We start from the raw sequence: 27,353 nt of genomic DNA, 5'->3' as shown, positions 1-27,353 counted from the left end.
CAGCACTTCAGGCTTCCATCTGCTAACCACCTTTATGGAGATGTGGACACTGCCAAAAGTCTCAAGTGGTCTTAAATTTTATTAAAATTTACTGAGATACTGAAGTTTGGGCTAAAACACACACTTCCTTAGGTACATCAAGTTCCAGCCCAACCAACAGGGGTCCCAGTGAGCATAGTATTTCCTTACCATTATGGGTCTTGGATAAGTAAATGGCTTTTTACCATGGCTGATAGGGACAGTAGAATAGTAGATATTGGGCAGGTATGCCAGGTAGGGGAGGGAGCAGCCACAGTGGCGCCTCGCTGCTTGACCAAATTTATATCCACTGGATAGGCTGCAGGATGACCACCAGTGATGGGAATAATGGCATTGAAATAAACAACGTTACTAACGCTGTTACTTTTTTCAGTAACGAGTATTCTAATTACTCTGACTGTCACTATAACACCGTTACCATTTCCGACACCCCGTTACTGCACGGTACTTTAGACGCTAAATTAACTTTTTTTTTTACTTTGCGCATACAGACAAAGGTGCAAGTGTGAGTCACAAGGAAGGGGAGGATGAGATAACCTCCTAAGCAATGATTATTGTCTTATTGGCTGTCGTGCACTCTATTCACCTGGCTTATGAAACAAGCTCTGAGAAGGTGGGGGCCGGAGGGTGGGGGGGCAATAGTTACTTTTACTGGTAACTAGTTACTTTTATATTGGAGTAACTCAGTTACTTTGTTGGAGAAGTAACAAGTAACTATAACTAATTACTTTTTCAAAGTAACGTGCCCAACACTGATGACCACACACCAGTGGATCTTACCGTTTACATTTAGGCTACTGTAATGCTTACTTTGGTCCACATTTTCATGAACACATACAACTATGTCCTTGGTCAATCATTGCATTCTTGTTAACATATACTGATTACCATCTTTCCAAGACTGTTGTTCATGTTATTACTGCTATTGATGTTTCTACTGCTTAATTTATTTCACATAGCCCTTCATTTCTGTTGGACTGTATTTATTCATTCATTCATGGGCATATAAAATGTTTTACAGCACATTTAATCAGTCAAAGAAATGAACAGAATTTGTTTTGCTTCTTTTTTCAGATTTAGAAAACAGTCCTGTTGTTAGGGCCAGCAAACCAACTCCAAGAACAGCTAGGCCACCAATAACCGCTGTTGTTACCTAAAATAAAACAAAAGTCACAAATGAACTAATGTTCATACTTATTCATTTGTATATCTATGTCATGTATATCCTAGGGTTGAATCAATATAAACTACAATGTTCTAAAGTGTATACAGTTTATAGATTAATTTGAAAAATACTAAAACATTAAAACTTCAGACTTCTGTATGTTATAGTTTAATAACGGAAGCATAACTCCATCAAATGTAGTTTGCATTTTAAATTTCCAACTTGGCACAAAGTAGAATATACTGCTCCCTACAACCAAACCTGAGATGGTCAGTCAAGAAGCTTAAAAGGATTTAAAAGATTGTAATATAAATATCGATCACATGTGGAATATTGTATAACCAACCTGGCTTGACGTTGACTTCCCATATCTCAAGTCTGTGACAAAGTGCTCACAGTTCCTGCTGAAAACGCTGAAAGGCAGCGTTTGGCCTACAAGACTGTGAGCTTTTTTGAGAAGCAGATTGGTGTCTCTTGGCTCATACTCATCATCCAAGAGGTTGTTGACTCTGTAGACATCATTCCCCACCACATCTGAGAGTCTCTCCTTCTTTACAAGTGCCGAATCATACAGCACTGACATCAAACTGCTGGAGCCAGCACCCGCCGTCTCAGCTAAGAGAAAACAGAAAGGACCTTATTGCATTACTATATAAAGTTGCTATGGTTATTGTCAGGAATTGACATACCCATGAAATCTAAAAAAAGGGCACATACTGTATGTCCTGTGGGTTGTGCATGTGACTTCTACCGGAATTACATGTCTGTTTACATGGACAGTTGTAGCCAGACACTGCCAGTCACGACCATTACCACCCACTGTGCTGTCCACTGTGAGTGGTAATGCCTTCTATGACGTATTCCTGGTACACACATGACAATGGGGGTAGAGGAATGTTATATTCCTGCACGACATTAGGAATGGAACATCTAATCCATCCATCTCACAAAAAAGATAACACCAGACAACTTACATATATATTTCACACACAGAAGCAGCATTTTTCTGTCTCCTGTTTACTTACATGGGGGTGCAAGGTGAATGACATAGCCATCTCCAACATATATGGCCCAGTGCTGATATCCTGGGCGGAAGACTTCTATGAGATCTCCAACTTTTTGTTTCTAGAGGAAATGACAGACCTAATTAAACAACTATATTAAAAAAAGTCAGGCTGACTTTGCTTTTGTGGACATAAGCTGCTTTCTCATTTACTTGACTGAAATTGGTTCAATTGGTTTAAGAGACAAAGTGTGCTATTAGCTGGCCTTTTTGCTGAAATGTATGTAAGGGATTGAGTATATTACCTACAATTAATTCAGAAATCAAGGAATTTTGATAAAATGTCTTAAAATGCCTTAAAATGCCAATTCTGCCCTTCCTTTGGAAAAGGGTGTTGTCATGAAGTGTCGTCTCTGCCACACCTACTCTGCATTATCCTAAAGGGTGTCATAAAGGTCCATAAGAGAAAATGGGATGGTGTACTGTTTTGCGACATTAAGTGCCTAGTTAGGTGCTCCTTTAATGAAAATGTTCACCAGTAGATAAAATGTAATGTAGGCCTGTTGCGTCTATAACTATGTACTTATTGTCAGTACATTTTTAACCATGATCATTTTTGCCGATGTCAATAAAAGCCATTGGATTTCCGCGTCGGTTTGTTTACATAAGAGAGCAGGTCGCGCTGTGCTGACGTGCTCACGACGAATCTGTCAGACAGCAACATCTGTTGTCGAATGTCGAATTGTCCTACCTTGTCAAACCGTGCTGCCCTAATGTATATTTAACTGTAAAAATACAAAAGAAGCACTATTTTAGGTCATGTACCCAGTGAAATTCCAGTAGATGTACGTTATTAGATTTGGATTGCATAAATCATTGTATCATGGCAAAGTTATGGCAAATATAGCTCATTACAAACTGCTTTTGTATTTATTTATGATAGTAATAGTAATTATTTGTTTCCATGTACACTTTTGTGCAATGACAGTGCATCCAGGTGGTTTAATGCACATAAGTCCCCCTCAAACAGATTAATTGTAAATAAAAAAAAAGAGAAATAATTAAATTGTGTAGGTCAGGGCATGCGCAGTACCTTTGGGAAGCATGTATCGATGGGTAGGACAGTTCGACAGAACACCGGTTTGTTGACTTTGTTTCAAAACAGTGGAAACAAAGCTGAGATCTGATTTAAAGCACAACCATCCAGCCCTATTTTCCGAGCTGAATATTGAATATGAATATTGTTACCCCAGAGAGACCCTGCCTTAAGCCCCACACAGTAAACATGTTGGTGTTCCTTGCTCAGAATTTGTTACAATAAAAAAAAATAATTTATAGCAAGAGCTGTGTGGCCTGTTGAGCCATCTGTGTCTTTGATCATATAAACACTTGTGTTTTTGAGCTAATGTGTGTTTTATAGCATATACATATATGATCAGAAAAAGGAATCTGCAAGTGTCTTTGTGTCCATTGTTAAAGAAAAGTTGAATTAATGTTACTTTAATCTATATGTTGTTACTTTTTGTTGTGTAATATTTCTCAGAACCCACAAGGTGGTTGTACTGTATTTGTATTAGTTATTTAGGAAATTAAAATATTTTTATATATTTTTATTTTTATATTTTATATATTTTTTAAGCCCAATGCCTGTTCTTACTAATAAAAATTAGTTTCACTGTAAGATGGTGTAATGGTATTATTATGCTAGTATATCATGACTTTGGCACACTGTCATTAAGCTCCTTTGGGAGCCCAGAAGCAGGAATTTATTTTTTTATAGTGCCACTTTAAAATGACTCGTCGTTAATCGCAATATCGCACTATAGGATCCTGTGGTCTGGTCTAAGCTTTTGTTCTTAATGTCTTAATGTTAATTTAAGGAGTTTTGAAAGCAGTACTTTTAAACTTATACTTGAGTAAAAAGCTTCAGTAGATACTTCAACATCTACAGAAGTATTTTAAACCCTAGTATAATGGATGTGATTTTTTTTTTAAACCTTTGCCTACCAGTATAGAGTACGTTTTTTTTTAGGATTTAAATAAATAAAAAAACACCTATACAAAGTTCTCTTGAGAAACCAGGGCCTGACAGAGTAAAATACGGCTTTTAGAAAAAAAATGCAAATTATACTAAATAATCTTCATAAAGTTTAGATCACTGCAGTCTAAACAGGTGTCACCAGTATATATATCCTACTAATACCACATAATACAAAAAAGGAGCCTATAATAAACCATGGTCGTTGACTTTGTTTGATGGCTTTACCTTCTTTCGTGGCATGAGTGAAGGTCTGACAGGCACCCCAAACTTCACCTGGCAGCTGGTATGGCCTGATTGCACTTTATAAGGAACAACCTAAGAATGACACAACTCTTATTTTCATTACATTAAACAAGGACCTCCTACATAATTATACAGGCTGGGATAATGAATAACAACGTTTCTGCCCTGCACATACATACGTTACAATATTACAATATTTACTCCTTCAACATCAAATAATTAGTTTCACAGTTTCAAAAGATCTATAGTAACCCTGCAAGAATGTTTTTTTTACCTATTTTACCTCCACCTAGAATAAATACTCACTTTCTGCTGTTGTCCTGATTCAGGGTCGGTGAAAGTGATCTTTGATTGACGGAGGTCTGTGTGGAGCAGCACCCTGCCCACAAACCTCATTTTCTATTTATAGCTATAGACTTGGCAATGACCTTTGTTTACTTCTTGCTTAAGTGAAACTGTTTAAAGGTGTGGGTTTAATACAAGGTAAGAGAAACAAAAAAACAGTCTTTGTAGTTGATATAGTTAGAATTCAGTCGAAAGTAAAAAGGTTGACAGCATTCTCTTTGGTTTGGAAAGCTCCAGTTTTCTGTTAGCTCAGCTGCAGTGTTATCATGGCTAGGTTAGCATAAAGGCGTATTATTCATTAATCTTAATTATTCAGGCAGAGAAACGCTGATTAGATACCTATTTGGAGGAAGTGGAGGAATTTGCTAATAATATACAACAGTGTTTTTTTTTTTATCTGTGGACAGAGGTACTGCATGGGGGCTATAGGCCAAAATTATTATATTTTAGTACTTTTGTAATTATTTTAATATATAGATAGTTCACCAGATTTAAATTAGTAGCACTAAATTATTTTGCTTTGGATTATAGCATTTGATTTTTTGCCTTTAAGTTAAACTTTTTCAATATATCATTTTCACTTGTTTTTCAATGCAACCAAATTGAAAAGCAAAAAAACGCCAATAGGTTTTTCAATTTTTTTTCCTCCGCTCTGCAGCAGGTAAGCATAAAACATTATTTTCAAAATTATTTTCAAACTTTCAGCTAAAAACTGTGGGTAATATTATATAGCCAAAATGGTCTAGAAATCATAACTTTAATCATGGATTTGCTCTGTTGTTTGTGAACTGCCATTGAAAGATTACCATTAGTGTAGATATCAGATAGATCATGCTAACCTAACTAAGTAATAAATCTCGTCTTTACTAATTTAAGAAAGAACTTTAAACACTAACGCTAGATAAATAAATAATAAATACAGGCTAACTGTGTGGAAGCTAATTACTACTGTGAAACCTGAGATAGTAACTTAGCTAAACGTAGTGAATAATGACAGAAAAGATACTACCTAGTTAGCTGTTTGTTTAGCAAGCTCTATATATATATATATATATGTGTATGTGTGTGTGTATATATACATATATATATATATATATATATATATATATATATATTGTGGCGGCTCTGGGTTGTGTGTGTGGCTGCCTGCAGGCATGTTTCTGTTCTCCTGTGTGCGAGGATGACAGGGGTGGGGCATCTCCCTTGGGAGGGGTTATGCAGAGAGGGTGGGCACCACTCTGGATCTGCCATCTGAGAGACACACAGCTGGGTTGGTGGCCTTTGGGCTATTTAGCTCTGTGGGGATGGTTTTAACTCTTCTAGTCTTGTTTAAGGCTGTAAGTGAGTGGCAAGCTGGTTCAATAAAGGAGCTGTTGAGCATTCAGCATGAGTCTCACGGGTCTTCCTTCCTCTTCCACGCCACAATATATATGTACATATCTTGTACATATGTACATATCCAGAAGTTTAGTGAGGATCTCTGAATGATCCAATCTTGAACTAAATGACTGATGATGATAAATAGAATCCACCTGTGTGTAATCAAGTACCTATATAAATGCACCTGCTCTGAGATAGTCTCAGAGTTCTGTTTAAAGCACAGAGGGGATCATGAAGACCAAGGAACACACGAGGCAGGTCCGAGATACTGTTGGATTTGTTAGAATGGCCAAGTCAAAGTCCAGACCTGAACCCAATCGAGAATCTGTGGAAAGGGTTGCAAGAAAGAATGTGCAAAACTGATAGAGACATATCCCAAGCGCCTTGCAGCTGTAATCGCAGCAAAAGGTGGCGCAACAATGTATTAACGCAAGGGGGGCGAATGCACGTCCCACTTGTTTAAAATATCCAACAATTTCGTTCCACTTCACGAGTCCCATTTGTTGTTGATTCTTCTTCTGCTGTGGTGTTAGTGATGTCACTTCCCTGAGATTCTGCGAATCTGTGTTACTCTAACAGTTCTAAGAGTTTTGCAGCTCACATATTTTTTTATGACTTGTATTGAGTTTTCCAATGTGTATAATAGCAGACATCCCAAGTTGCAAAAGTTGATTTCAGGGAGGCCCGCCCACACTAAAAACTGATTGGCTGTCTCGCAGACTCTTTGCAGAGAACAGGCCAATCAGAACCCTCTCTGTTTTGTCTCTCCTTCCCACACGCGATTAGAGAGAAAAAAGCCTGTCGCCTGTGTGCGCGTTTGCGTGCAGTGCGCGTTTGGGGCGCTCGTTCTGAATTCCGGGAGAATATATGTGACTCACGGGCTTCCGGGAGCCACTGCCGAAATGCGGGAGACTCCCGCAGCTTCAGGGAGACTTGGTTTGTCTGTAATAGTATGTATAATAGTATGTATAATGCTGCACACATGCTAAGTCTAACTTAACATTTTTTCTATAAATTCTGGAAAACCCTATGCCACAGTTTTAATAATTTGATAGCATGTTCAAATCCTTTGCCCAAACTTTCTTGAGACCCACTGTTGCATTATAATCAGACTCTCTTAAAAGCAAAGAGTCGTGAGCAGACACTTCAGATCTCTTCATCTCACAGTTTTTAGTGCATTTGTTTATTATTAAACTGCATTAATATAAAATATGTGTTAAATATAACTAGGGTTGGCAGCTGTAATTAGACCAAATAAATTGTATGAAACAGTGACTAATCATTTTATTTTACATTGCTTTGTTTCAGCGACGGTAGGATTTATGTTCATTATCCTTCTCTTTTCCAAATCCGAGTCCTGCCAGAACAGCTGCTCCAACAATAGCTGCACCTCCAGCTGCTCCAATAATGGCCTGTTGTACCTAGAGTGCAATAAAGAAAACATTATGTTGAAAGTAGTGCATGATGCATACGGAAGTATAGTTTGGACTGATTGGGACTGATATGCAGTATAGATCTAATATACATACTGTATATTAAATAGGGGTAGGCCAGCACAGTTTGCTGGTTTCCCTGTGGCAACAGACCTTCTAAAAGGTGAGTTTAATCAGGTTTTTTTTTAAACAGGTAAAGCAGTACACAGTACACCAAAAGTCCTTAAATCCACTTTAAATGATTAACTTTAGATGTGCTTTTAGAGTCCTATAGTAATTTAATAGATTGTAGTATAAATATCGGACACATGTGACCGTGACCCACCTGGCGCGACGTCGGCTTCCCATATCTTAAATCTGTGACAAAGTGCTCACAGTTGCTGCTGAAAATGCTGTAAGGCAGCGTTTGGCCTACGAGACTGTGAGCTTCTTTGAGAATCAGATTGATATGTCTGGGTTTATACTCATTATCCAAGAGGTTGTTGACTTTGTAAGCATCCTTTCCCACCACGTCTGAGAGTCTCTCCTTCTTTACAAGTGCCAAATTATTCATCACTGACATCACACTGCTGGAGCCAGCACCCGCCACCTCAGCTAAGAGAAAACAGAAAGAACTGTTACGCATGTTCATACTTTTCTGCGTTCAATTAGTAGCAAAAGCACAGTAGGGAGGATAAGGGAGGAAAGAATTTCTATATTTCCAAAACCTTATTTCTCTTGATTCTTAATGGTATATTATTTTCTGAAGAGAGAATATTGACCAAAGGTCACACATAGCCTTTTTTGACCAAATTAAAAACTGTAGGTGAAAATGTGTCAAATAAATCAACATTGGGTTCTAGTAGTGTACCTCTTAAGCCCTTGCATCAGACAAAGAAATTCTGAGCACAGTCTGGTCATGAAGTCTACAACAACATTTACCGCTAAGTATTTTAGGTAATACAGTAATGCAGAAGGTTCATCAGGGATTGCCTTATGAAATTGTCAGGTTTATGACACAACAACAAAAACTGAACAGAAATGAATATATAATATTGTGTTGACATGATATTGTTGTCAATTATAATGTAGAATCAGTGTGTGTTTTAATAAGTGAACCTAATTCTGAGAAGCATGTCTGTGTACAATCATGTATTAGTACAAATATAAGCCTTATTTTAATGTTGTGAAAACTGGGACAACAAAGGTCTCCAACAGGAGGAGGATTGCAAATCACTGTTGCCTCCTGGATAATTTTGTTGCATGTCTGCCAATCTATGATTCAATCCACCCTTATTAATGATGTATCTGATATTTAGAGGCTTAGACAAATTGAGATAATGGTCATAAATTCAGTTGCACTCTTCTTTATTTTAGTATGCAACCCAGAACTCACTGTTTCTATTGAGTTATTGGATGGTTGAGCGCTTGAGTAAAAAGTACATGCTGAGAAATTATAATTACCCTATAAAGTTCAGCATAATGTATATGTGTGTTAAAATTGTGACACAATTTGTTTGCCTACTGTTATAAACCAGCTGAATTTGTAATAATTTGACACACACAAGCAAAGTTCTTGTGTAATAGTGTACTCACATTGTGGTGCAAGGTGAATGACATAGCCATTTCCTACATACATGGCCCAGTGTTGATACACAGGACGAAAGATTTCTATGAGATCCCCAACTTTTGGTTCCTTGTGGAAAAACACAGCTGATTAAACATGAGTCATTTTTAAAACTGTCACTTATAATTTAATTCTGATAAATAACTCCCCTCCATTGTGTTTATGTGTTAGGGTTGCAGCAAGGAAAAACGGGATATAAATGCAAGTAATGTATTTTAACACATTAATAAATAATACAAACCAAAAAAAAAAAAAAACAGGACTTTGCTAACAGAACTATTACAGGAACTAAGGATGGAGTAATCATACAGATGTGAAACAAGTATAAGACCAGACAAGGGGACACTGAACACCAGGGGCTATATATACAAACAGTGAGGGCTAAGAACACCTGGGGAAAAGTAATGAGGGGGCAGGGTAACAAATGAGACAGGTAGAAACACTACTGCCTAGGGTGAAAACAAGGGGGAAGACAAGAAAGAAAATATAGGAAATCAAGCAGACCAGAAAAATGAAGAGACAGACCAGAATGGACTAGGAACAGGGCAAAAGCATGACAAAAGTTGCCTCCTAAACTCCCGGGGCACAACAAAACCTTTGGAGCCGGTAAAGAAGAGGAACCAGAAAAACTGGAGAAATGTGCCACAAGGCACTAACAGAAGATATGACATGACTGGGACAAAAAAGGATTAGACAAGAACGGAGACTGGACAGTGGACGGGAACAAAGACTGGACAGGGGACTAGACAAAAGATGTGCGGGAGGTTGCAGGTTCGAACCCCCGCTCATGCAGCTTTGCCATCAAGCTGCTGGCACTCAGAGGGAGCAAAATTGGCCCTGCTCCCTCCGGGTGGGTAGATGGCGCTCTCATCCCACATCACTCCTAGGGTGATGTCTGTAGCACAGGGCGTCTGTGAGCTGATGTATCGGAACTGAGCATCTGCGCTTTCCTCCAAGCGCGCTGGCTGCTCGGCAATGCTGAATCAGCAGCAGCTCGAAAAGAAGCGGTGGCTGACTTCACATTTATCGGAGAAGCATGTGCTAGTCTTCAGCCTCCTGGCTTGGGGCATCACTAGTGATAGGGGGAGTGCTAATGAGTGGGTTGGGTAATTGGCCTTGTAAATTGGGAAGAAAATGGGAAAAATTAGAAAAAAAAAAAACATTGACGGGGACTGAAACAAACACAGTGACAGGAATGGGAACTGGAACACTAGACACTGGTACAGGGATGAAGACAGAAACAGGAAAAAACACTGGTACAAATAGAAACACTGATTAGGGCCAAGGAATGACCAAATTCTGTGATAGAGTGTGGGGCCAGCCTGGGCACAGTTCTTGGGCCTAGGAACATGGGACCAGGCAGTATAAATAGTTCTGGGAGCGGGTTCTGAAACAGTGGAACAGGGAGCAGCGGGTACAGGAACATGAGGGGCAGGCACCGTTAGCACTGGAACAGGAGCAGCAGGCACCGCTGGCACTGAAACAGGAGCAGCGGGCACCCCTGCACTGATACAGGAGTAGCGGGCACCGCTGGAACTGGAACAGGAGCAGCGGGCACCGCTGGCACTGGAACAGGAGCAGCTGGCACTGGAACAGGAACGGCAGGCACCACTGGCACTGAAACAGGAGCGGCGGCCAACGCTGACACTGGAGCAGGGACGGCAGGAATCACTGGAGCTGGTACTGAAGCTCAGGCAGATGCCACTGTTGGAACAGTAACGGATACCCTGGAATCCAGTGTTGGTGCTAAAATGGGGTTCAATGGGTGTAAGCATGAGGAAGTCAATAATGCATGTCATGAGTATTCTTGTTCATGGGACATTGGCACCAACCTTCAACCCCCCCCCCCTCCCCAATTTTTTTCCCTGCACCTAAGGGAGAGTCCTGAGCATGCTGTCCCACAGGTGTGCCATTAGGAAGGGGAGTCTGTTGAATGGCACACCTGGTCCAAGGATTACTTGTGTAAGTTTTCGGTCTGGTCTTCTGTCTGGGATGCAGCAAGGATAAGGATGGTGGACGTAAATGAAAGCAATTTTATTTAACAAGAAAACAAAATACAAGTAAAGAAAAGTATACACAAAACAAGATTAACTAATTGACAGGTCTTTGCTAACAAAATAAGAAATGAACTATTACAGGAAACAAGGAGGTTACAATCCTACAGATGTAAAACATGCACAAGACCAGACAAGGGAACTCTGAAAGAAAGGGGCTATAAACACACACAGGGGCTGGGAACCCCTGGGGTAGGTAACATGGGGACAGGGCAACAAAAAAAGCCAGGTGGAAACATTACTAACTAGGGTGGAGACAAGGGAGGAGACAAGACAGAAACAAAACAGAACCATGGAAAAACATCCAGACCAGAAAAAACAGACCAGAAAGGACAAGGAACAGGACAAAAGTGAGACACTCTTATCGCAAATTGCTTTCTACCCACATTAAGGTTTATTAATTCCATTAATTAATTAATAAAATAGGAGACAGTTTAAATTATATTTTAACAGGAAAATCGCCCTAACAAATTTTATGTAGGGATGACCTAAGCTGGTTATTTTACGCTTCCATCTGAGTCGCTTTATAGGTAATACCAGCCCATAACTGTATAATAGCAGTCCTTGGTACAAACCTACATTTACTTACCACAGAAGGAATTGACCAAGGGCACATCTCAACTGTTACTAAATATAGTGCTTTTTATAGTGATTTATTCCCTGGAAAAATAGTTTTCTTTTGTTCTTGTTGTCGCCTGGAAGCCTGTGGCAGAAGTAAATCTATCAGACAACTCTACTCTGCATTGTACCAGGCTGCGACACTCTCTGACAATGTCTTTGGCGCAAGGTGCCAATTCTGGTTGATTAGTTTGTTTACTTTGTATGTAATGTAGGCGCCGTCACACTATATGAGTAAATATTTAACAGTTTTTGCCAAACTATTAATAAAATATTTATACATACAATAAAAATGACTGTACCTGATTCCAGGACATGATAGAAGATTTGAAGGGCAGCAGCAAAATGATGGTTCAGATATTACAGCAGAAGCATTATAAACAAAAAAAAAAAAAAAAAGAAGCATTATACCTGTTAGGTGACAATCCCAAGCAGCTCTGAGGTTGCACATAACAACAACACGCCTCTTCTTTTATTTGAACATGTGCTGATAACAATCCGGACATTTTTTCTCAGGGTGAGGTGAACTCGAAGACTGTAGACAAGACCGGTCAAGTCCTCTGTCTGAGGTGAAGTTCATTAGAAACTAAACCTTTTTTCTATCGTTACTGAACATCAACAATCATTCAAACAGGCCAAATTAGTCATTTTTCTGCATGTTTAAAATCTTCACACATTGGCAAACAGCAAAAAAACAAGCTAGTCCCACTTTCGTCCAGTACCTAATCAATGAACGCTTTTTATCTTGAGTAGTCCGATGTTAAGTTGAATGTGATCTTTTTCACCGAAACATTACGCAGAATTTAAATTCTGCCACATTTCGATAACAGAGACCTCAGGGACCACAACTAATTTTTTCCAGACATCTAGAAAGAAAACTAGTGAGAACTAACACTAATGTTACTGGGGAGATAAATAACCTAAGCGACGAGCTGTTTTGAGGGCAAGTTATGATTGTTTTTTACGTTTTAGAATAACACTAACCCATACTAATGTAATGTCACTTGCTCTGGTGGGAACAGTATATTAATTATTGATCAAATCTGAAAATTTTGATATTGAAAAAATATCTATTCTATTACTGGTTTAAATTGTTCAATGATTACAGAATTGACTGATGATGACCGATAGATTTTTTTACGGTTGAAATGTTCTGCATTTCTGGATAATATATTTAATACACACAGACACCAACATAAACATTTTAGATCCATTTGTTTGTTTTGTATTTGTCTGTTAAGACATGATTCTAAATGTGTTGATATAAGTAAACAAAATACAAAGGCTTTCATTCTTCATTTTCATTCCACACACCAATTAAAATTCCAGCGATTTTATATAGTCTTAATAATGCTTAACAGTAATATTGCAATAATCAGTCCTAAAAGAATGGTTTTGGTTTTACTGCAAATGGTTGTGTTTGTAATTATCTTTTTACCTATTCTGACAGTCTTGGATATCCTACTATTTTTGGATGTATATTGATTAATACATGTAAAGTTTGTTGACAGCTTTAAAACACAATGAAGACTTTATTGTGCAGCATCCATCTGAATAAGTTTTCAATCATTAAAAGAAAAAAAAAACATTAGTACAAACAAGTACTACAAACTACAAACAAGTACACTTACAGGTCACACAAGCTCAGCAGGTATTATCAGAAATATGTTAACTATATGTAAGCAGCAGCATACACCGAACACTGGCTTGTTTATTTAGCACATGAATCAGCATCAATCTGGACAGTCTTTTGGATTGCAGTCTTTGGCACAGTGCCAATGTGAGTGTAGAGCACAGAAGTTCAGAAGCTCATGAGTAGGTCACGCTCCTGCACACTGGTGAAGAATGGCTTCCCAAACACGAAGTAGTGAAGACCTGCCCGCAGCTTCTCCGCCATCGCCATGACGATGTTCAGGTCACCCTCCACGGTCAAGTCCAGGTCAGTCTTTAGATTGCGCAGGGACCGGAACGGCTTCTTCCCCTTCTGACTAAACAATATAACATTATCATCAAAACAAGTGTGATCAATACGCCACCAGAGTCAGTAAAGATCTCCCACACCATTCAGCCTCGAGTCTATACCATCACCACAATCAATCCTAACAACAGAGGAAGGCTTTTAAAATATAATGATTTTCAGGAGGATCTTAATTATTTTCTAGTCCAATTATTTTACGCCATTCTCCTTTGACTGACCTCCACCCTGAATAAATGCTCCTTTTTGTTGATTTAATCATGTCACAGAGGTTTCCTGATTAGCAAATGTAGTGCCAAGATCCAGGAACTCAGAATGTGTTGTGCTGTCCTGAGTGAGGAGCCAAATCTCAGTTTGTCATGACAGCACCCAGTGTTAACCCAGGCCCTATTAACACCTTATATTAACATGCGTTTTTGGTGATCCGATCACAAAAGACTTCCAAAATCAAAGCCATACGCACCTGACATCTTACAGTGTTTTCAAACCAGCCATTTTTTCTGGACGAGGTGTGCTTGCTCAGGTATTATGTATGTTTCGGCAGTGCCGTGGTTAATGTGGACAGTATTGGGCTGGTCACGATAATTACATTAGTGACTTATCTCTGTAATGGAGTCTGGTGTGGACTGCTCTAGTTTCAGAAGCTATCTGTGCCTGTGTCCATATGTGGGGTTGTTTCAATTTGGAAGGTGATTGCTTATGGTGTTAGTTAAGCTCACCTTGTGGAGAGAGTGTGTTTACTGACAGCACGGTGCTGGCCTGCATGGATACAAATCTTGTCAGATTCTATTGCTGTTTTGGAGAAACTCCTTCATGGTAAAATGCAGAGCATCCCAAAAGCACGGTTCCTCAATACTCAAATGTTGTTTTTTATTTTTATTGGATACAATAAAACATGTAAAATAATGTAAAATAAAAGTGCTGAGCCCAAATGAACACAGAAATTGTCTCATTTATTCGGGGTAAGTGTGAAAATGCCCCTAAATGCATCTCTAATTGTAATAAGTTCATCGCTAGAGGTGAAGGTGATTACAGAAAAAAAAATGAGCCCAAATCAAGATTTCATTTGTGCACCAGCCACAAATATAGCATTTATTCAAAGATTGTTATTGTAGGGTTCTTAGCTAACATGCAGACAGGTGGCAGTGTGGTCTCGCTGGTATTATGTGTGTTTTGACAGTGCAGTGGTTAATGTGGGCGTTGCTAGGCCACTGACAATAATTATGTTGGTGACTTATCGAACAATACATAAAAATAGACCGACCATTATGCTTTTCTTGGCCTAATAGGAGAGCCCATTAACAGGAGTCAGTATGTAGATTTTATTTTTAAGATTTTTCTTTATTAAGGTTTTGGCCTAATCCCATTTCTCTTTTGTATCCCTACTCCTTGTTTTTGAGTTACAAGGGGGATAAAATCCTCTTTCTGAGAAATGGGACAAACCTTAATGCACCTGATACAGATATACAGCACTATTTTTACACTATTTTTATAGGGGTAGGGCTAAGAGTGGTAGGGCCAAGGGGTAAAATGGGATTCGGCATTTATTTATTTATCTATCTATTTTTACTTTATTTTTCCGAAAATTATACTAATTCCAGTGTCTGAATATTCTTTAAAATGAAACTGCTCTTTTAATGATCTAATTAAGGTGTTGTTCTATTAAATTAGAATTTTATCAATGCCATTAAATGGTCATACAGTTACAATCGCAATAATTTTTTCAACAATATATCATGGCGAGCCTCGTCCGTGCTTTGCTTTCAGGAACACATCAAGACACTATGGTAATCAAACTACACAATAATTATGTGGTCATAAGTGTCTCCTCAGAATGTGGTTTGAGAGATCGGATTACAACACATCCTCGAAACACACTGGACCCCGTTCACACTTGTATTATACTTGCATTAATGTTAATGCCAGATGTGACTGGGGTCCCAGCTGTTCTACCAACACTCTGCTAAGTGATCTACCTTCTCTCTAATTAAAGACACAACAAAGTCATAACATGAGACAACTCAGTCTAAGAGTAATTCAGTTTAAGAACTACAGCACTGCCTATCTGTGTATGCACTTCTGTAAGAGGATGACAATGGGCTGGTTTACACAATTTTTATTAATAAAACATTGCTGCCATGCAACAATCCTTTATCACAATCCGAATCCGGCTGCTTTTCTTTATTGTGTCAAAATATCATGATGAATGGACCACAATAAATGCTCCTAAATGACTCATTGAATACAATAGTTTTGAAATGATTTGACTCATTGAACATCACCAAGGTTTAAGAAGCCATTTTAAAGACACAGATTATTTCATGACAGCTATGATACACAATGAAACTGTACCTAATACTAATGAAAAATGTTACTGTTTAAATTTGACACATGATAGAAAGTGATCTGTAATACATACGTCTCATCCTCAATATATCGGAGCAGTGTAAGAGCCTTCCTGTGCAGCAGCAGAAGAAAATGGGACAAGTACACACTTCTCAAAGACAGGCTGGGCTTCAAGAGAAAAACCTACACACACACACAAACACACACGAGATGTACAGTACCAGTGCATATGAAACTCTTGTATGATCTTCCCTGTGAGCGGCAGCTTATATGAAAGTGCCACTTCACTGCTCCACATTATTATTTCTAAAGCCATGCCAAAGTACTGTAGAGAAGAGCTAAAGACAGGAAAACTCTTACCTCATATATAAAAGACTTCACCAGTGTGTCTTTGTGCATCACATCCTGAAAAATATTCCTGAAAACAGAAAGGGGAAACTTTACTGTATTTTGACAGAAATGTGTTTGTGGAATTGTGGAAACTGTACACTGAAATGGCAGTTTATTAGTTTGACTTGCCTTTTATCTGCACTCAGTGGCTGTATAATGCAGGAATACAATTACTGTCTGTATTTATTACTGATGCAGTTTGTCATTCCCCACTGTACCACATTCATCAATAAAAAAACATTACTGCATCTGGCTAGATCATTATTATTATTTGAGAGGTGGACAGCACTGACCACAAGGGTGGTCTATGTGTTGGGATGTGTTAATGGAAAGGCCAGTGTATGTAGGTGCACCAAAAAACAATGATGGGCTTTTTCATTGATTGTTTTAAGAAAGAAAATATTTTCCTATTTGGAATTTATTCAATTTATGAAAAAAAAAAGTCACACAAAGTCACAGATTGTATAACTACAAAAATCTATGTTTTTGCAGAAAAACTATCAAATCTGCCAGTCACATGATGTCACAGGCTGTATAACGAAATCTCTATTTTTCCAGGAAAACTATTGCGTCAGAAAGACTTGAAAAATACAAATAATCAGTGAAGACGAAAAGAAACACAAGAAAAAAGTAAGTTTTGTGACTTACAGAAATGTCTAACAAATTGCATGTTTTGGACGTGGGTGTCTAAAATATGTTTTGTAATAATACTTGCATGATGGTGAATGACAATAAAAAAAAACAGAAAAAAAGAAAAATGCAAACAACGTTATGTGTTTTGTACATACTTGAATTGGGTTTAATTGACAGCATAAACCCAATATATTTTATGTTTTGTCTGGTCAACTTTACTTTACTTAAACATTTTCATTTGTACTATATTTCAGACCTGCAACACACTGCAAAAAACTGGAGTGGGGAAAATTTTGTTAGCAATGAGGGTTTAAAGAATGAGGGTTTAATTTAGACAGAGGATATTGGCAACACATAAAATGTCAGAAATCTATTTTTAAAAACAATGTTATTTAAGGAACTAGGGGTATGGAACTGCATATTTCCACCTCTTCAGTGCATAACTTAATTAAGTTATTCTCTATTCAACAAATTAGTTATTGATAATTTCAATGTGTTTTTTCAAGCAAAACAATACAGAGGCATATTTACAAATTCCACTTAAAACTTTACAGTGCAAAACAGAAGCCTTATGTTACCATGTCCAGAAGCAGTATCGATTTCTTTGGACTCACATCATACAGTAAAAATGTGTACTGTGGTCAGACAAATCAATATTTCAGATCGTTGGCACCATATGCTCTGTGCCAAAAATGAAAAGGACATTTCTGTGATGGTAGCATTAATACAGAAAAGTATACTGAGATCATAGAGAAACATTCTGTCCTCAAAATATCTTAAATTGTGCATATGCATTTTTCAATAATACAATGCAAATCCACATGCTGCACACATTCCAAAGGTATGACTGTGGAAGAAGTGGATACAGGGACTGGACTGCTGGCTTGTCTGCAAACCAAACTTGTCTCTAATAGAGTATATGTGGAACATTCTTGGGAAAAAAAAGAAAGTGACAATAACGTCACACAGTACATTTATGTGTTTAAATGAAGAACATGCTATACGGGTTCTGAGAAGGAATAGCAACAATGCAAAGTATTTTTTTTATTCTGGAATAGGAGGAATAATGCAGGCCTGAATTACAGGAATTTATGTATTTTAACAAATGAATTGAAGCTGATCAGATTAAATTAAACTTCTTGGGTTCATACTGTCTGCAGTAAAATAAAAGGCAATGTAAATGTAATGAGTTCTTTTTTAGAATTTGCATTTGTCATACTGTCCCAACTTTTTATGAACAGAAGTTGCCTGTGCATTACTTTCACAGTGAACAGGTGAGTCATTGTGGGTGAATGTGACTATTATATGTAGGCCATGGTAAATGAGTAGCTTAGCAACTTTAAGATTTTAAGCCACAGAATTAGTCATACAGTAGGAGACTAAAGAGCAGCTCTGGTAAGCCTCTGAAAGGGTTTGAAAAACGTAGTATGTGGTATGTGGGTGTATATCAGTATTATATCTCTTTATAATGCTTACAAAGCAACAGCAGTCTGCATTGATTGAAACCAAAGAACATTTTTGCATGTAATTATCATTTTCCCTGGCAGTGGGCCAGTTGCTTTTATCCTTATTAAAGAATGCAACAGCTTGGCTGGAGGCTGTACTGACGAATTTATTTCTCTTGCTGCTCTTCATTAATACAACTTTCATAAGGCATTAGAGCCCAAAAAAATATTTGGGCCGCTACTATTTGACCTCATAACAGCTGGGCAAAAATTCGATGGGCAAAGAATTGTCTGATTATGTGTGGATGATGGCAGAAGGAGGTGATCACAGGTCTTACAGGTCAGGGGTGAAGGAGTCTTGGGAGTTGATGAGGTTGTCAGGGCTAATGTTGTCCTCGCTGGCGGCTTTCCACAGCGCGCTGAGCTCAGACCTCATGTAGCGGCGCTGGTGGTACATGTGCTCGTGGCACGGCGGCATCTGCTTCACTGTGTTAATGTCCACGTCTATGTGAGTAGTTGGATATGGGGAGTAAAGCACCTGCCGGTAGGGCAGAACGAAGCTTCCTGTGGAGTCCTGTGTGATAAAAGAGCACACAGATCCTCTCAGGGCTCAGACACACCAAACTGAAAAGGACAAACTAGCACCAACTAAGGTTGATGGATGATCGCCTCTAGTCAGCTCACTGCTGCTGCTGCTTCTCACCTGTGAAAATTTGCATTCGAACAAACTGCACACATTACAGCTCTGTGGGCATCATATCAGGTTAATAGTTTTTGTTTGGATAACATATTGTTGCAGAATTAAATGCATCAAAATGATTGTCATTTTAAGACAATTTTATACCACTGGTATGCCAATAATGTAATAGACTACAAATGCAATTTTTTAAAGATTTATTTCTCCTAATTATTTTCTCAATTTTGCTAGGCTGATTGTTTCACCTATTCAGCTGTTACTCAACTGTATATCCCCCATCATTAGTGATGCCACAACACAAGAAGGGTGAAGACTAGCACATGCCTCCTTTCAAACTGCTGCTGATTCAGCATTACCGAGTAGCATAACAGCGCACTCGTAAGAAAGCGCAGTTACTCGGTTCCGATACATCAGCTCACAGACGCCTTGCACTGATTAACATTACCCTAGGAGCGATGAGCGGAAAGAGCGCCATCTACCCATCCAGAGAGAGCAAGGCCAATTGTGCTCTCTCAGGGCTCTGGCAGCTGATGTCAAGCTGCATGACTGGGATTTGAACTAGCAATGATAACCTTTTAAAGAGCAATTAACTTTTTATTGTCTTAAATAACTATGATAAAGCAAATAACGGTATTCAATAAATAGAATGTAAAGAACTTGAGGTAAATCAACATGTATTGTTAAGTCAATTCAACTTGTAGAGGAGTTCAAAGCAAAACTAGACATTGAATCATGAATTAAAGTAAACAGTAAAGCAGTAGGTGAACTTAAGTTTCTAGGTTGAACCTGCTAATATTGATTTACAGTGTGTCCATGCGTTATGATATTTTAAGGTGCTGCTGTGAATTTGGTAATGTACCTTAAGCAGCCCCTGAACAAAGAGGCCAGTGTCGTACTTGAAGGAGCCATCCGCTCGGCACAGTCGAGAGCACTTCCTCTCAGTGGGAGTGAGGAACAGACTCAGCGTGAGGACAATCTACAACACAAAGCAATTCCACTTATGAACCTACTGTTTGTAAACCTATTAACATGTAAACATACAGTAACTGTGGGATGATGATCATTCTGAGCATATGTGTGTGTGTGTGTGTGGACCTTGTTGACTTTCTCTGGGTTGCTGCCAACAACAATGGAGCAGCCGCAGGTCTGCAGATGAGAGCTGATGGCTCTGAAACATAGAACAAAAAAACAGCTGGAGGCCAGTTCTATTTACAGTGCATCTTACACACACACACACACACACACACACACACACACACACACACACACACACTGAAATAAAGCCGTTGGACATAGCCCTGCACTTTCGTATGTTATCTTTACATCTCATAGTATCATAGCTCTCAGCACTTACTTGTGCAGGAAGTCCTCATGACAGCTGTCTCCAATGTCATCATCATTCAACAATGTGTCTTTGATCTGTCGTAAAAGAAGAATACATAGGAAAAAAATGATTGTTTTGTCAAAATAAAAATAAAAAAAGAAATGGGGAAAAACAGAGTTTATTACAGAAGAAAGACTCACATCAACTTCTTCTGGAACACTATGTGTCTTCATAGATGACAAAAGCTCCATGATGGGCACAATCTCAGATGTTAACATAGCGATAATGCTGTAACCCTGCAATACAAATATACACATATACAATAAAGAAGCCAAATTAGAATTCTAAGAGGTCTGTACTTAACTTCAAAAGACACTATAATGCATTTTTAAAACACTGTAGACAATGGGCCTTAATCACTTACCATTCTTTAGAGGAAATGTATTCTAAAAACCCATCTACACGGTATCTAATTATGATTCTCACAGTTTCCTTTTTTTCTTATTGTCTTTCGCTCACTTGCTCCCTCTCTTTCTCTCTCTCCTGAGATATTAAAATATAGTAAAAAAAAAAGTGATAGTCTGCCAGATGTAAATGACACTACACTATTATTACTGTCCCTCTTCCAGAAATACAGGGAAACAGCAGCCTTAAAAATTAAATCATGGTTATAATTAACATTGAAGTGAATGACATTACTAATATAAATATATTTTAATTTTGCCAATCTAATGCTTATGTTTCTTAAAACGAAATGCATCTCTTAAAAACTAAAATGCATCCAGCAATATGCTTAGGGGAAACATTTATGGTCGAAGCACTGCACTTGAGTAAGGCTGCTGTTTTAGTTCTTAATAGAGAAGCACCACAAACAAAATGCTCATGGTTTGTTTGTTCCAACAAGATCTAAAAAGATGGTAGCCTCTCATAGTGACAGTATGAGAATGAGATCCTTCATGTTGTCTGTTAAAGAAATATGTTGTATGAAAATAATTATCACTTTTTATCGTATTTTTTGGTCACAATTTGAAAAAGGTATAGAAATATTTCAAAGATACCCAGCCCTGCTAAGCACAAAAGCCTTAATTATTATAGGAGCATAAAAAAAACACAAATCTGAAATTAGGATTGAAGAAATTTCTTAGCACAATTTTCCTCTGAAATATTGTATTTAATCCTGCGGTCACTGATAAAGGACTAGAGAATAACAAACACAAACTACTGCAACAGATAAGCTTATGTCTTTGACTTTACAGCTACAAGGTGGTTCAGCTTGGAAGAAGTGTCTAATAGAGTGAACACAGTGTTTAAAAACTCCAGCAGCACTGCTGTGTCTGATCGACTCATACCAGCACAACACACACTAACACCTCAAACACCACCACCCTGCCAGTGTCACTACAGTGTTGAAAATGACGCACTACCCATATAGTGCCTGCTTTGTGGTGACCCAATGGGGTCCTGACCATTGAAGAATTAAAATATGCAGAGAAACAGAAGAACTACAGTCTGTAATTACAGAATTACAAAGTGCTTCGCTCGTTGAACAAAAAAAATGGCATGACATTTAGCATAAAAATAAGATGCATACGTACATAATGCAATTTTTAAACAATGTATTGTGCAGCCCCATTAAATAAGGCCCATACTTCCTGATTGTTAATAAAATATAACAACCTACACTGACTGGCCAAAAAAAAGTTCAATTTCAGTTCAATCTAGTGTTGCATTAATTTTTCACCAAGATCTTGCATTGATTACGGTAGAATCTGACCGTTGCAAAGCCTTTTCCAGCACATCCCAAAGATTCTAAAAGTCTGAACTCTGTGGTGAATAATCCATGTGTGAAAATGATGAACTCATGCTTCCTGGATCACTCTTTCACTATCCAGCCCCATGAATCCTGACACTGTCATCTTGGAATATGGCCGTGCCATCAGGGAAGAAAAAATCCATTGATGGAATAACCTGGTCTATATTCAGTATATTCATGTAGTCAGCTGACCACATTCATTCAGCACATACTGTTGCTGAACCTAGACCTGACAACTGCAGCAACGCCAGATCATTTGTTTGGTTAAATCCAGGTGGCAACTTTTTTTTTGGCCAGGCAGTGTATATAGAAGAGAGAATTCATGTGGCAGTTTCTAAAACGGCTAACTAATTAAAGTGCCTGGCTATGGGGGAAAATAAAACCTGATGAAATTCCATCACTGTGTGCCTGACATTATGCATGTAATTTCGTAACACATAATCCAATTATATTGCACAAAATGAAAACGCATGAGCAGTGAAAATGGTGACAGGAACTTCAGAAATAATCCCCTGTAGGAAATCAATCGTTGCATCATTCCCATGAGGAATTGTCAGTGATTCTGATATGAGCATCCAGAATGTTCTAGAGAAGTGTGAGAGTAAAATACAGAGACAATTACAGGGGAATAGTGTACTGAGTTCAGCAACTATGCAAATACAAGATTATTTAGAGGTTTTCACACTTAAAATACTCTTTTTGAAATCTAAAGAAAAACAAATTCTCCCAATGGATACACAGTTTGTCCAATAAGTTTAAAACAGTAAAAGTGTGGATCATGTACTGCAACAGTCAAAAGTTTGGACACAAGTTCTCATTCAATGTGAAATTAATACTGAAGTCATCCAGACTATTAAGAACACACAAGGAATCATGTAGTAATATTAAAGTGTTAAAAGTGTAAAAAAAAAAAAAAAACTCTCTGTGGAACTTTTAGGTGGCTCATATCTATCTGATGAACTTATCCTGTACAACAGAGGTAACTCCTCTGCCAGTTTCATCATTTCATCATCAATGTTTATGATGGTCTTTGTGACTGCACTTGAAAATGCTTTCAAAGTTTTAGTAGTTTTTTACCATAATATAGGTTTGAATATTACTCAAAAAAGGGTTATTCACTGTATACCAACTCTACCTTTTCACAACACAACACAGCTCTCAAAAACATTAAGAAGACAATAAATTCAAGTAATTTACTTTTGAGCACAGTTATTAACTGAAAGCCATTCCAAGTGACTCTACCTCATAAAGCTGAAAAAGTCCCCAAAAAAGCCCCCATATTTTTATTTGTTAAAGACTTTTTTGTTTACTAAATAATTCCATGTTTTTCTTCATAGTTTGGATGACCACTGCAGGCCAGCAAAGCTGCTCAACCCACGGCTGAGCGACGCTAAGAGTCTGACCTTAAGTTTGAGGGATAACTTTACCTAGCACTATAGTGCTATATCTTTATAACTAAGGCTTAATCTCTGACAAAAAAAACGTCTCACATGGCATTCATTTATACTGGAGGCCACAACAATTATTAAAAAATTATGGAATGAGACAAATTACAGTACCTGTAAGAGCTCCGCTATGTTTGCTGCTAAGATTAACCAAAGCAACTATGATCCAGTTTAACACAGAGTTTATTGTGTATTTGTACCGACCAAAAAATAAATGAGGAGTGCACTGGACAGCTGATTACACATGAAGAACTACCCTCCAGGTGTCTGTGTTAGCCAGAATTATGCTGTGTGATGAGGGGAGAGGTAAGGCCATTCTCTGGGCTTAAGTATGAAAGTTGGGAATGGATGAGACTACAAACCTTCTGCATGCAGATGCGTCCTTTGCGAACAATGTGCTTCAGCCTCTCCACACACACGCTGTGCAGGGGCAGGTAGAAGTTCAGCTCGGACTGGGGCAGAATGATGGACAGGGCGCAGGTGTTTTTGTCACCTTTCAGTTCTCCGTCGAAGATCAGCGATACGATGATCACTCCCTTCTCTGCCAAGACAAAGAACTTAACATCCACAGCACCGCTCTCTGCACTCCGCAGGATCTCGCCATTTAGCGTGTGGTTGGCCAGGAAAGTCACCTCACCATCACTAAGCAACATTGACCCCTGACCTTTGGGAGCCCAGATGTGCCGGACACGAGGCCCCAGGATGTTGTCCCAGTAGGCAAAGGTGGCTGCAAGCAGAGGGCACCATCCCTCCATCGCCACCTCTGTTTTAGCCACGGCTGGAGACTGAGGCGGGCAGGCAGCAGACATGGTGTCTCAGATGCTCTGTTCACTTTCCAGCAGCTCTCTTTTACAGCGCAGGTGTCAGATCCAGTCCTGAGGTAATCATAAGATCTACGTGGTCGTGTCGTTTAGCTGCCCATAAAGAAACCTGTGTGAATTAAATTAGATATTAAACAGTTCACTATCACACAGATGATGAGTACAATATAGTACAACCATTTTTATACAATGTTGTATGAACTTCAACCTAAAATATCATGACAATGGCATCCATTAAGCCTTAATAGGACAGTTAGTTTAAAACACATCAAAAATCATGCAATTACAAAGCCATAATTGCATGAGGCATGATATATCTGGTGGCATCAAGGGCTGCAACAATTAGTCGGCATAATCGACAACATCGATTCTAAAAAAAAATTGTTGACATGGAATTTCATTGCCGACATGTTGTTAATGTGTGACAGAAAAAAAAGTGTGATAGAGGAAGAAACATATAAACAAAGTGACAAATCCTAAGCATCCTGATTGGCCTCTTCTCATGCTTAGTTGGCCAATGATGTTTCAAAATGTAGTGCATAATTGGTCTTGGGGCCTAAATGTTTAGCTTTCCTCATGAGTAGGTGGTACAAATGAGGGGCGTGACAAAAAAATGAATTATAAAAATGACTAATCGAATAATCAAGCATATAATTGGCAGATTAGTCGAATAAAATACTCATAAGTTACAGCCCTTATACCAAGCAGTAAAAACAGGATTTAGATTGTTCCAGACTGTGCTGGTATTAGGTGTGTGTTTCTTCTTGTGGGGTGTTAATGTTAGAAAAATTAGTATATAGTATAATGGCCTACTTTCAGATACTCATCTCAGTATCCGGTATTTTATTGTACTTAATGTTTCACTTCACCTTTTCAGCACTGAAAGAAGGTACTGGTATTTGCTTCACTCCTACTCATAATTGCTGTTTTCCTCTTTTCCTCCAGCTATGTAAACCTTTTTCCAGACATTTTGAGAAACAGGTGGAATTCCCCTTTACAGATAGCTAGTGCTGCTTTGCCTCCTGTCAGAACTGGGCACTGTTATGTAAAATGTCAATGGCAAAAAAACTATATTTAGCGTTAGCTTAGCTAATAAACATCAAAACAAACACGGTAGCGTTATAATTAACGGTAGCTAAATAGCGTTACATACAGTTACTACCCTTGTTAGCTAACTCGCGTTAGCTAGCCTAGCCTAGGTTAGCTCTTCGTTTACAACGTTCTGACAGACTGACAGCTCAGTTTAGCGCAGAGTCGAGGGAAAGGCAAGAGCTAAACATTATTAAAAAGAGGTCCAGCTTACTAATATTATTACACACGCTAAAAAAAATCCCGTGAAACTTGTTCATGGACTTCATGAACTACAACAATAGCTTTAACGTTCATGTAACCGGTTCCTCCGCTCGCCTTCACACTTAACAGTTACCGGGTTCTGTTAGCTACTGTTAAACTATTTAGCTCCTGGTCACAATAAACAGAAGTTATGCATATTACTGTAGTGTCACATATTCTTAATATGAGCGTCTTACCGGTTAATAAGCGATCTATACAGGAATAAGTCATCTCGACCTGCTGCTGCTGTTCCTGCTGTGATTTCTGTCTCTGTGTACAGCTGAGAAGAAGAGCTGCTGTTGTTGTTGAGTGTGTTGTTGAAGTGGGCGGTTGGTAAGACACTGCCCTCTTCAGGCATGTCTGTTTTTATATCTGTTTTTTCTTTTAGGTTAGAAGTGAGGTGTGAAGCAAATAAACTTAACTTTCAGCACGAATCCATAGCTAAATACTGTGAACTGATTGTACAGCTCTATGTGTGGGGCTGTACATGTGTCATACGCAGGCCTGCCCATCTGTACAGTCAGTCGTTCACAGTACTCGGAGTCTGTAGCTGAGGGTGGATGGGGCTGTAGGTGATTCGGTTTGGCACTAGATGGGGCTGTTTTCTTATTTTGATTCCCATTCAGCTCACAGCAGAAACATATGCCTGAAGCTGTTTTAGTCCAAAATTACACCAGACTTACAGTCCTTAGCAGTCAAATTCATATTTAGAATCTCTGTACTGCAGTTTTTACTAGTAGAAACTCTCATTTAGGAGAACAGCTGTGAAATGTTTAATATCTACAGTTAAGGTCAGAAAAGATAAGCCTTTATTAATCCAACATTTGCAATGTTACAGCAGCACAGAGGGCAGAGCAGAAGTATCAGGAAAATGTACACATTATTTATAAGATTAAAGAATTAAATCTTTATATACAAGAAATTCAAGAGAATAATACTAAAAAAATGAACTAGAAAAACTAAGATAAGTGGAAACTTAGAGGATTTTCTAAATAGGTATAGTAACATTTTACTAGCAAAAAACTTAATTTTCAGATATTGTACTCGTACAAATGCTAATTCCAGATATTTTCTCTGTTTTAGACAGAGACAATACAAATCTTGCCCAACTATCAGAGAACACTCTGGAAAAAGGTTCCAGGAAGGTTCCAGATTTGCCTGTAATAATGATATAGAAATAATGTTCCACAAACGTTTTTAAAATG

At 38.3% G+C, this 27,353-nt stretch overlaps 3 protein-coding genes across 3 annotated transcripts; all 3 read right to left on the bottom strand.

The window, feature by feature from the left end:
• Positions 1 to 984: 984 nt before the first annotated feature.
• LOC103047652 (phospholipase A and acyltransferase 4) lies at positions 985 to 4,488 on the bottom strand. Its single transcript, XM_022684990.2, has 4 exons — positions 4,474 to 4,488; positions 2,230 to 2,329; positions 1,551 to 1,819; positions 985 to 1,192 (listed from the first exon to the last, which is right to left on the bottom strand). Exons 1-4 carry the CDS (start codon positions 4,486 to 4,488, stop codon positions 1,070 to 1,072), a joined length of 507 nt encoding a protein of 168 aa, XP_022540711.1. The 3' UTR covers positions 985 to 1,069.
• A 3,032-nt stretch (positions 4,489 to 7,520) lies between these two features.
• Positions 7,521 to 12,306, bottom strand: LOC103041526 (phospholipase A and acyltransferase 4-like). Its single transcript, XM_007237985.4, has 4 exons — positions 12,230 to 12,306; positions 9,225 to 9,324; positions 7,975 to 8,243; positions 7,521 to 7,637 (listed from the first exon to the last, which is right to left on the bottom strand). Exons 1-4 carry the CDS (start codon positions 12,242 to 12,244, stop codon positions 7,521 to 7,523), a joined length of 501 nt encoding a protein of 166 aa, XP_007238047.3. The 5' UTR covers positions 12,245 to 12,306.
• Positions 12,307 to 13,552: 1,246 nt separating this feature from the next.
• On the bottom strand, positions 13,553 to 26,661 carry c9orf72 (C9orf72-SMCR8 complex subunit). Its single transcript, XM_007237987.4, has 10 exons — positions 26,346 to 26,661; positions 24,358 to 24,925; positions 20,938 to 21,033; positions 20,768 to 20,832; positions 20,509 to 20,581; positions 20,273 to 20,389; positions 19,055 to 19,290; positions 16,609 to 16,666; positions 16,322 to 16,431; positions 13,553 to 13,915 (listed from the first exon to the last, which is right to left on the bottom strand). The coding sequence occupies exons 2-10, from the start codon at positions 24,802 to 24,804 to the stop codon at positions 13,729 to 13,731; spliced, it is 1,389 nt and encodes a 462-aa protein (XP_007238049.3). The 5' UTR covers positions 24,805 to 24,925; positions 26,346 to 26,661; the 3' UTR covers positions 13,553 to 13,728.
• Between the last annotated feature and the right edge of the window lie 692 nt (positions 26,662 to 27,353).

The sequence above is a fragment of the Astyanax mexicanus genome, chromosome 7, assembly GCF_023375975.1.
Source record: "Astyanax mexicanus isolate ESR-SI-001 chromosome 7, AstMex3_surface, whole genome shotgun sequence".
NCBI lineage: Eukaryota > Metazoa > Chordata > Actinopteri > Characiformes > Acestrorhamphidae > Astyanax > Astyanax mexicanus.
The sequence above is the reverse complement of the archived record's forward strand: the minus strand, read 5'-3'. Positions and strand labels throughout refer to the sequence as shown.

Excerpts from the sequence above, each read along its gene's own strand:
- LOC103047652 (XM_022684990.2), bottom strand. Across the intron at positions 1,820-2,229 it reads CATTCACCTTGCACCCCCAT|CTGAGACGGCGGGTGCTGGC; the intron begins GTAAGTAAACAG and ends GTTTTCTCTTAG. Across the intron at positions 1,193-1,550 it reads GGAAGTCAACGTCAAGCCAG|GTAACAACAGCGGTTATTGG; the intron begins GTTGGTTATACA and ends GTTTTATTTTAG.
- LOC103041526 (XM_007237985.4), bottom strand. Across the intron at positions 8,244-9,224 it reads CATTCACCTTGCACCACAAT|CTGAGGTGGCGGGTGCTGGC; the intron begins GTGAGTACACTA and ends GTTTTCTCTTAG. Across the intron at positions 7,638-7,974 it reads GGAAGCCGACGTCGCGCCAG|GTACAACAGGCCATTATTGG; the intron begins GTGGGTCACGGT and ends ATTGCACTCTAG.
- c9orf72 (XM_007237987.4), bottom strand. The coding sequence starts at position 24,804 with ATGTCTGCTGCCTGCCCGCCTCAGTCTCCAGCCGTGGCTAAAACAGAG. Across the intron at positions 19,291-20,272 it reads TTGTTCAGGGGCTGCTTAAG|GACTCCACAGGAAGCTTCGT; the intron begins GTACATTACCAA and ends TTTATCACACAG. Across the intron at positions 13,916-16,321 it reads CGATATATTGAGGATGAGAC|TCAGAAGGGGAAGAAGCCGT; the intron begins GTATGTATTACA and ends TATATTGTTTAG.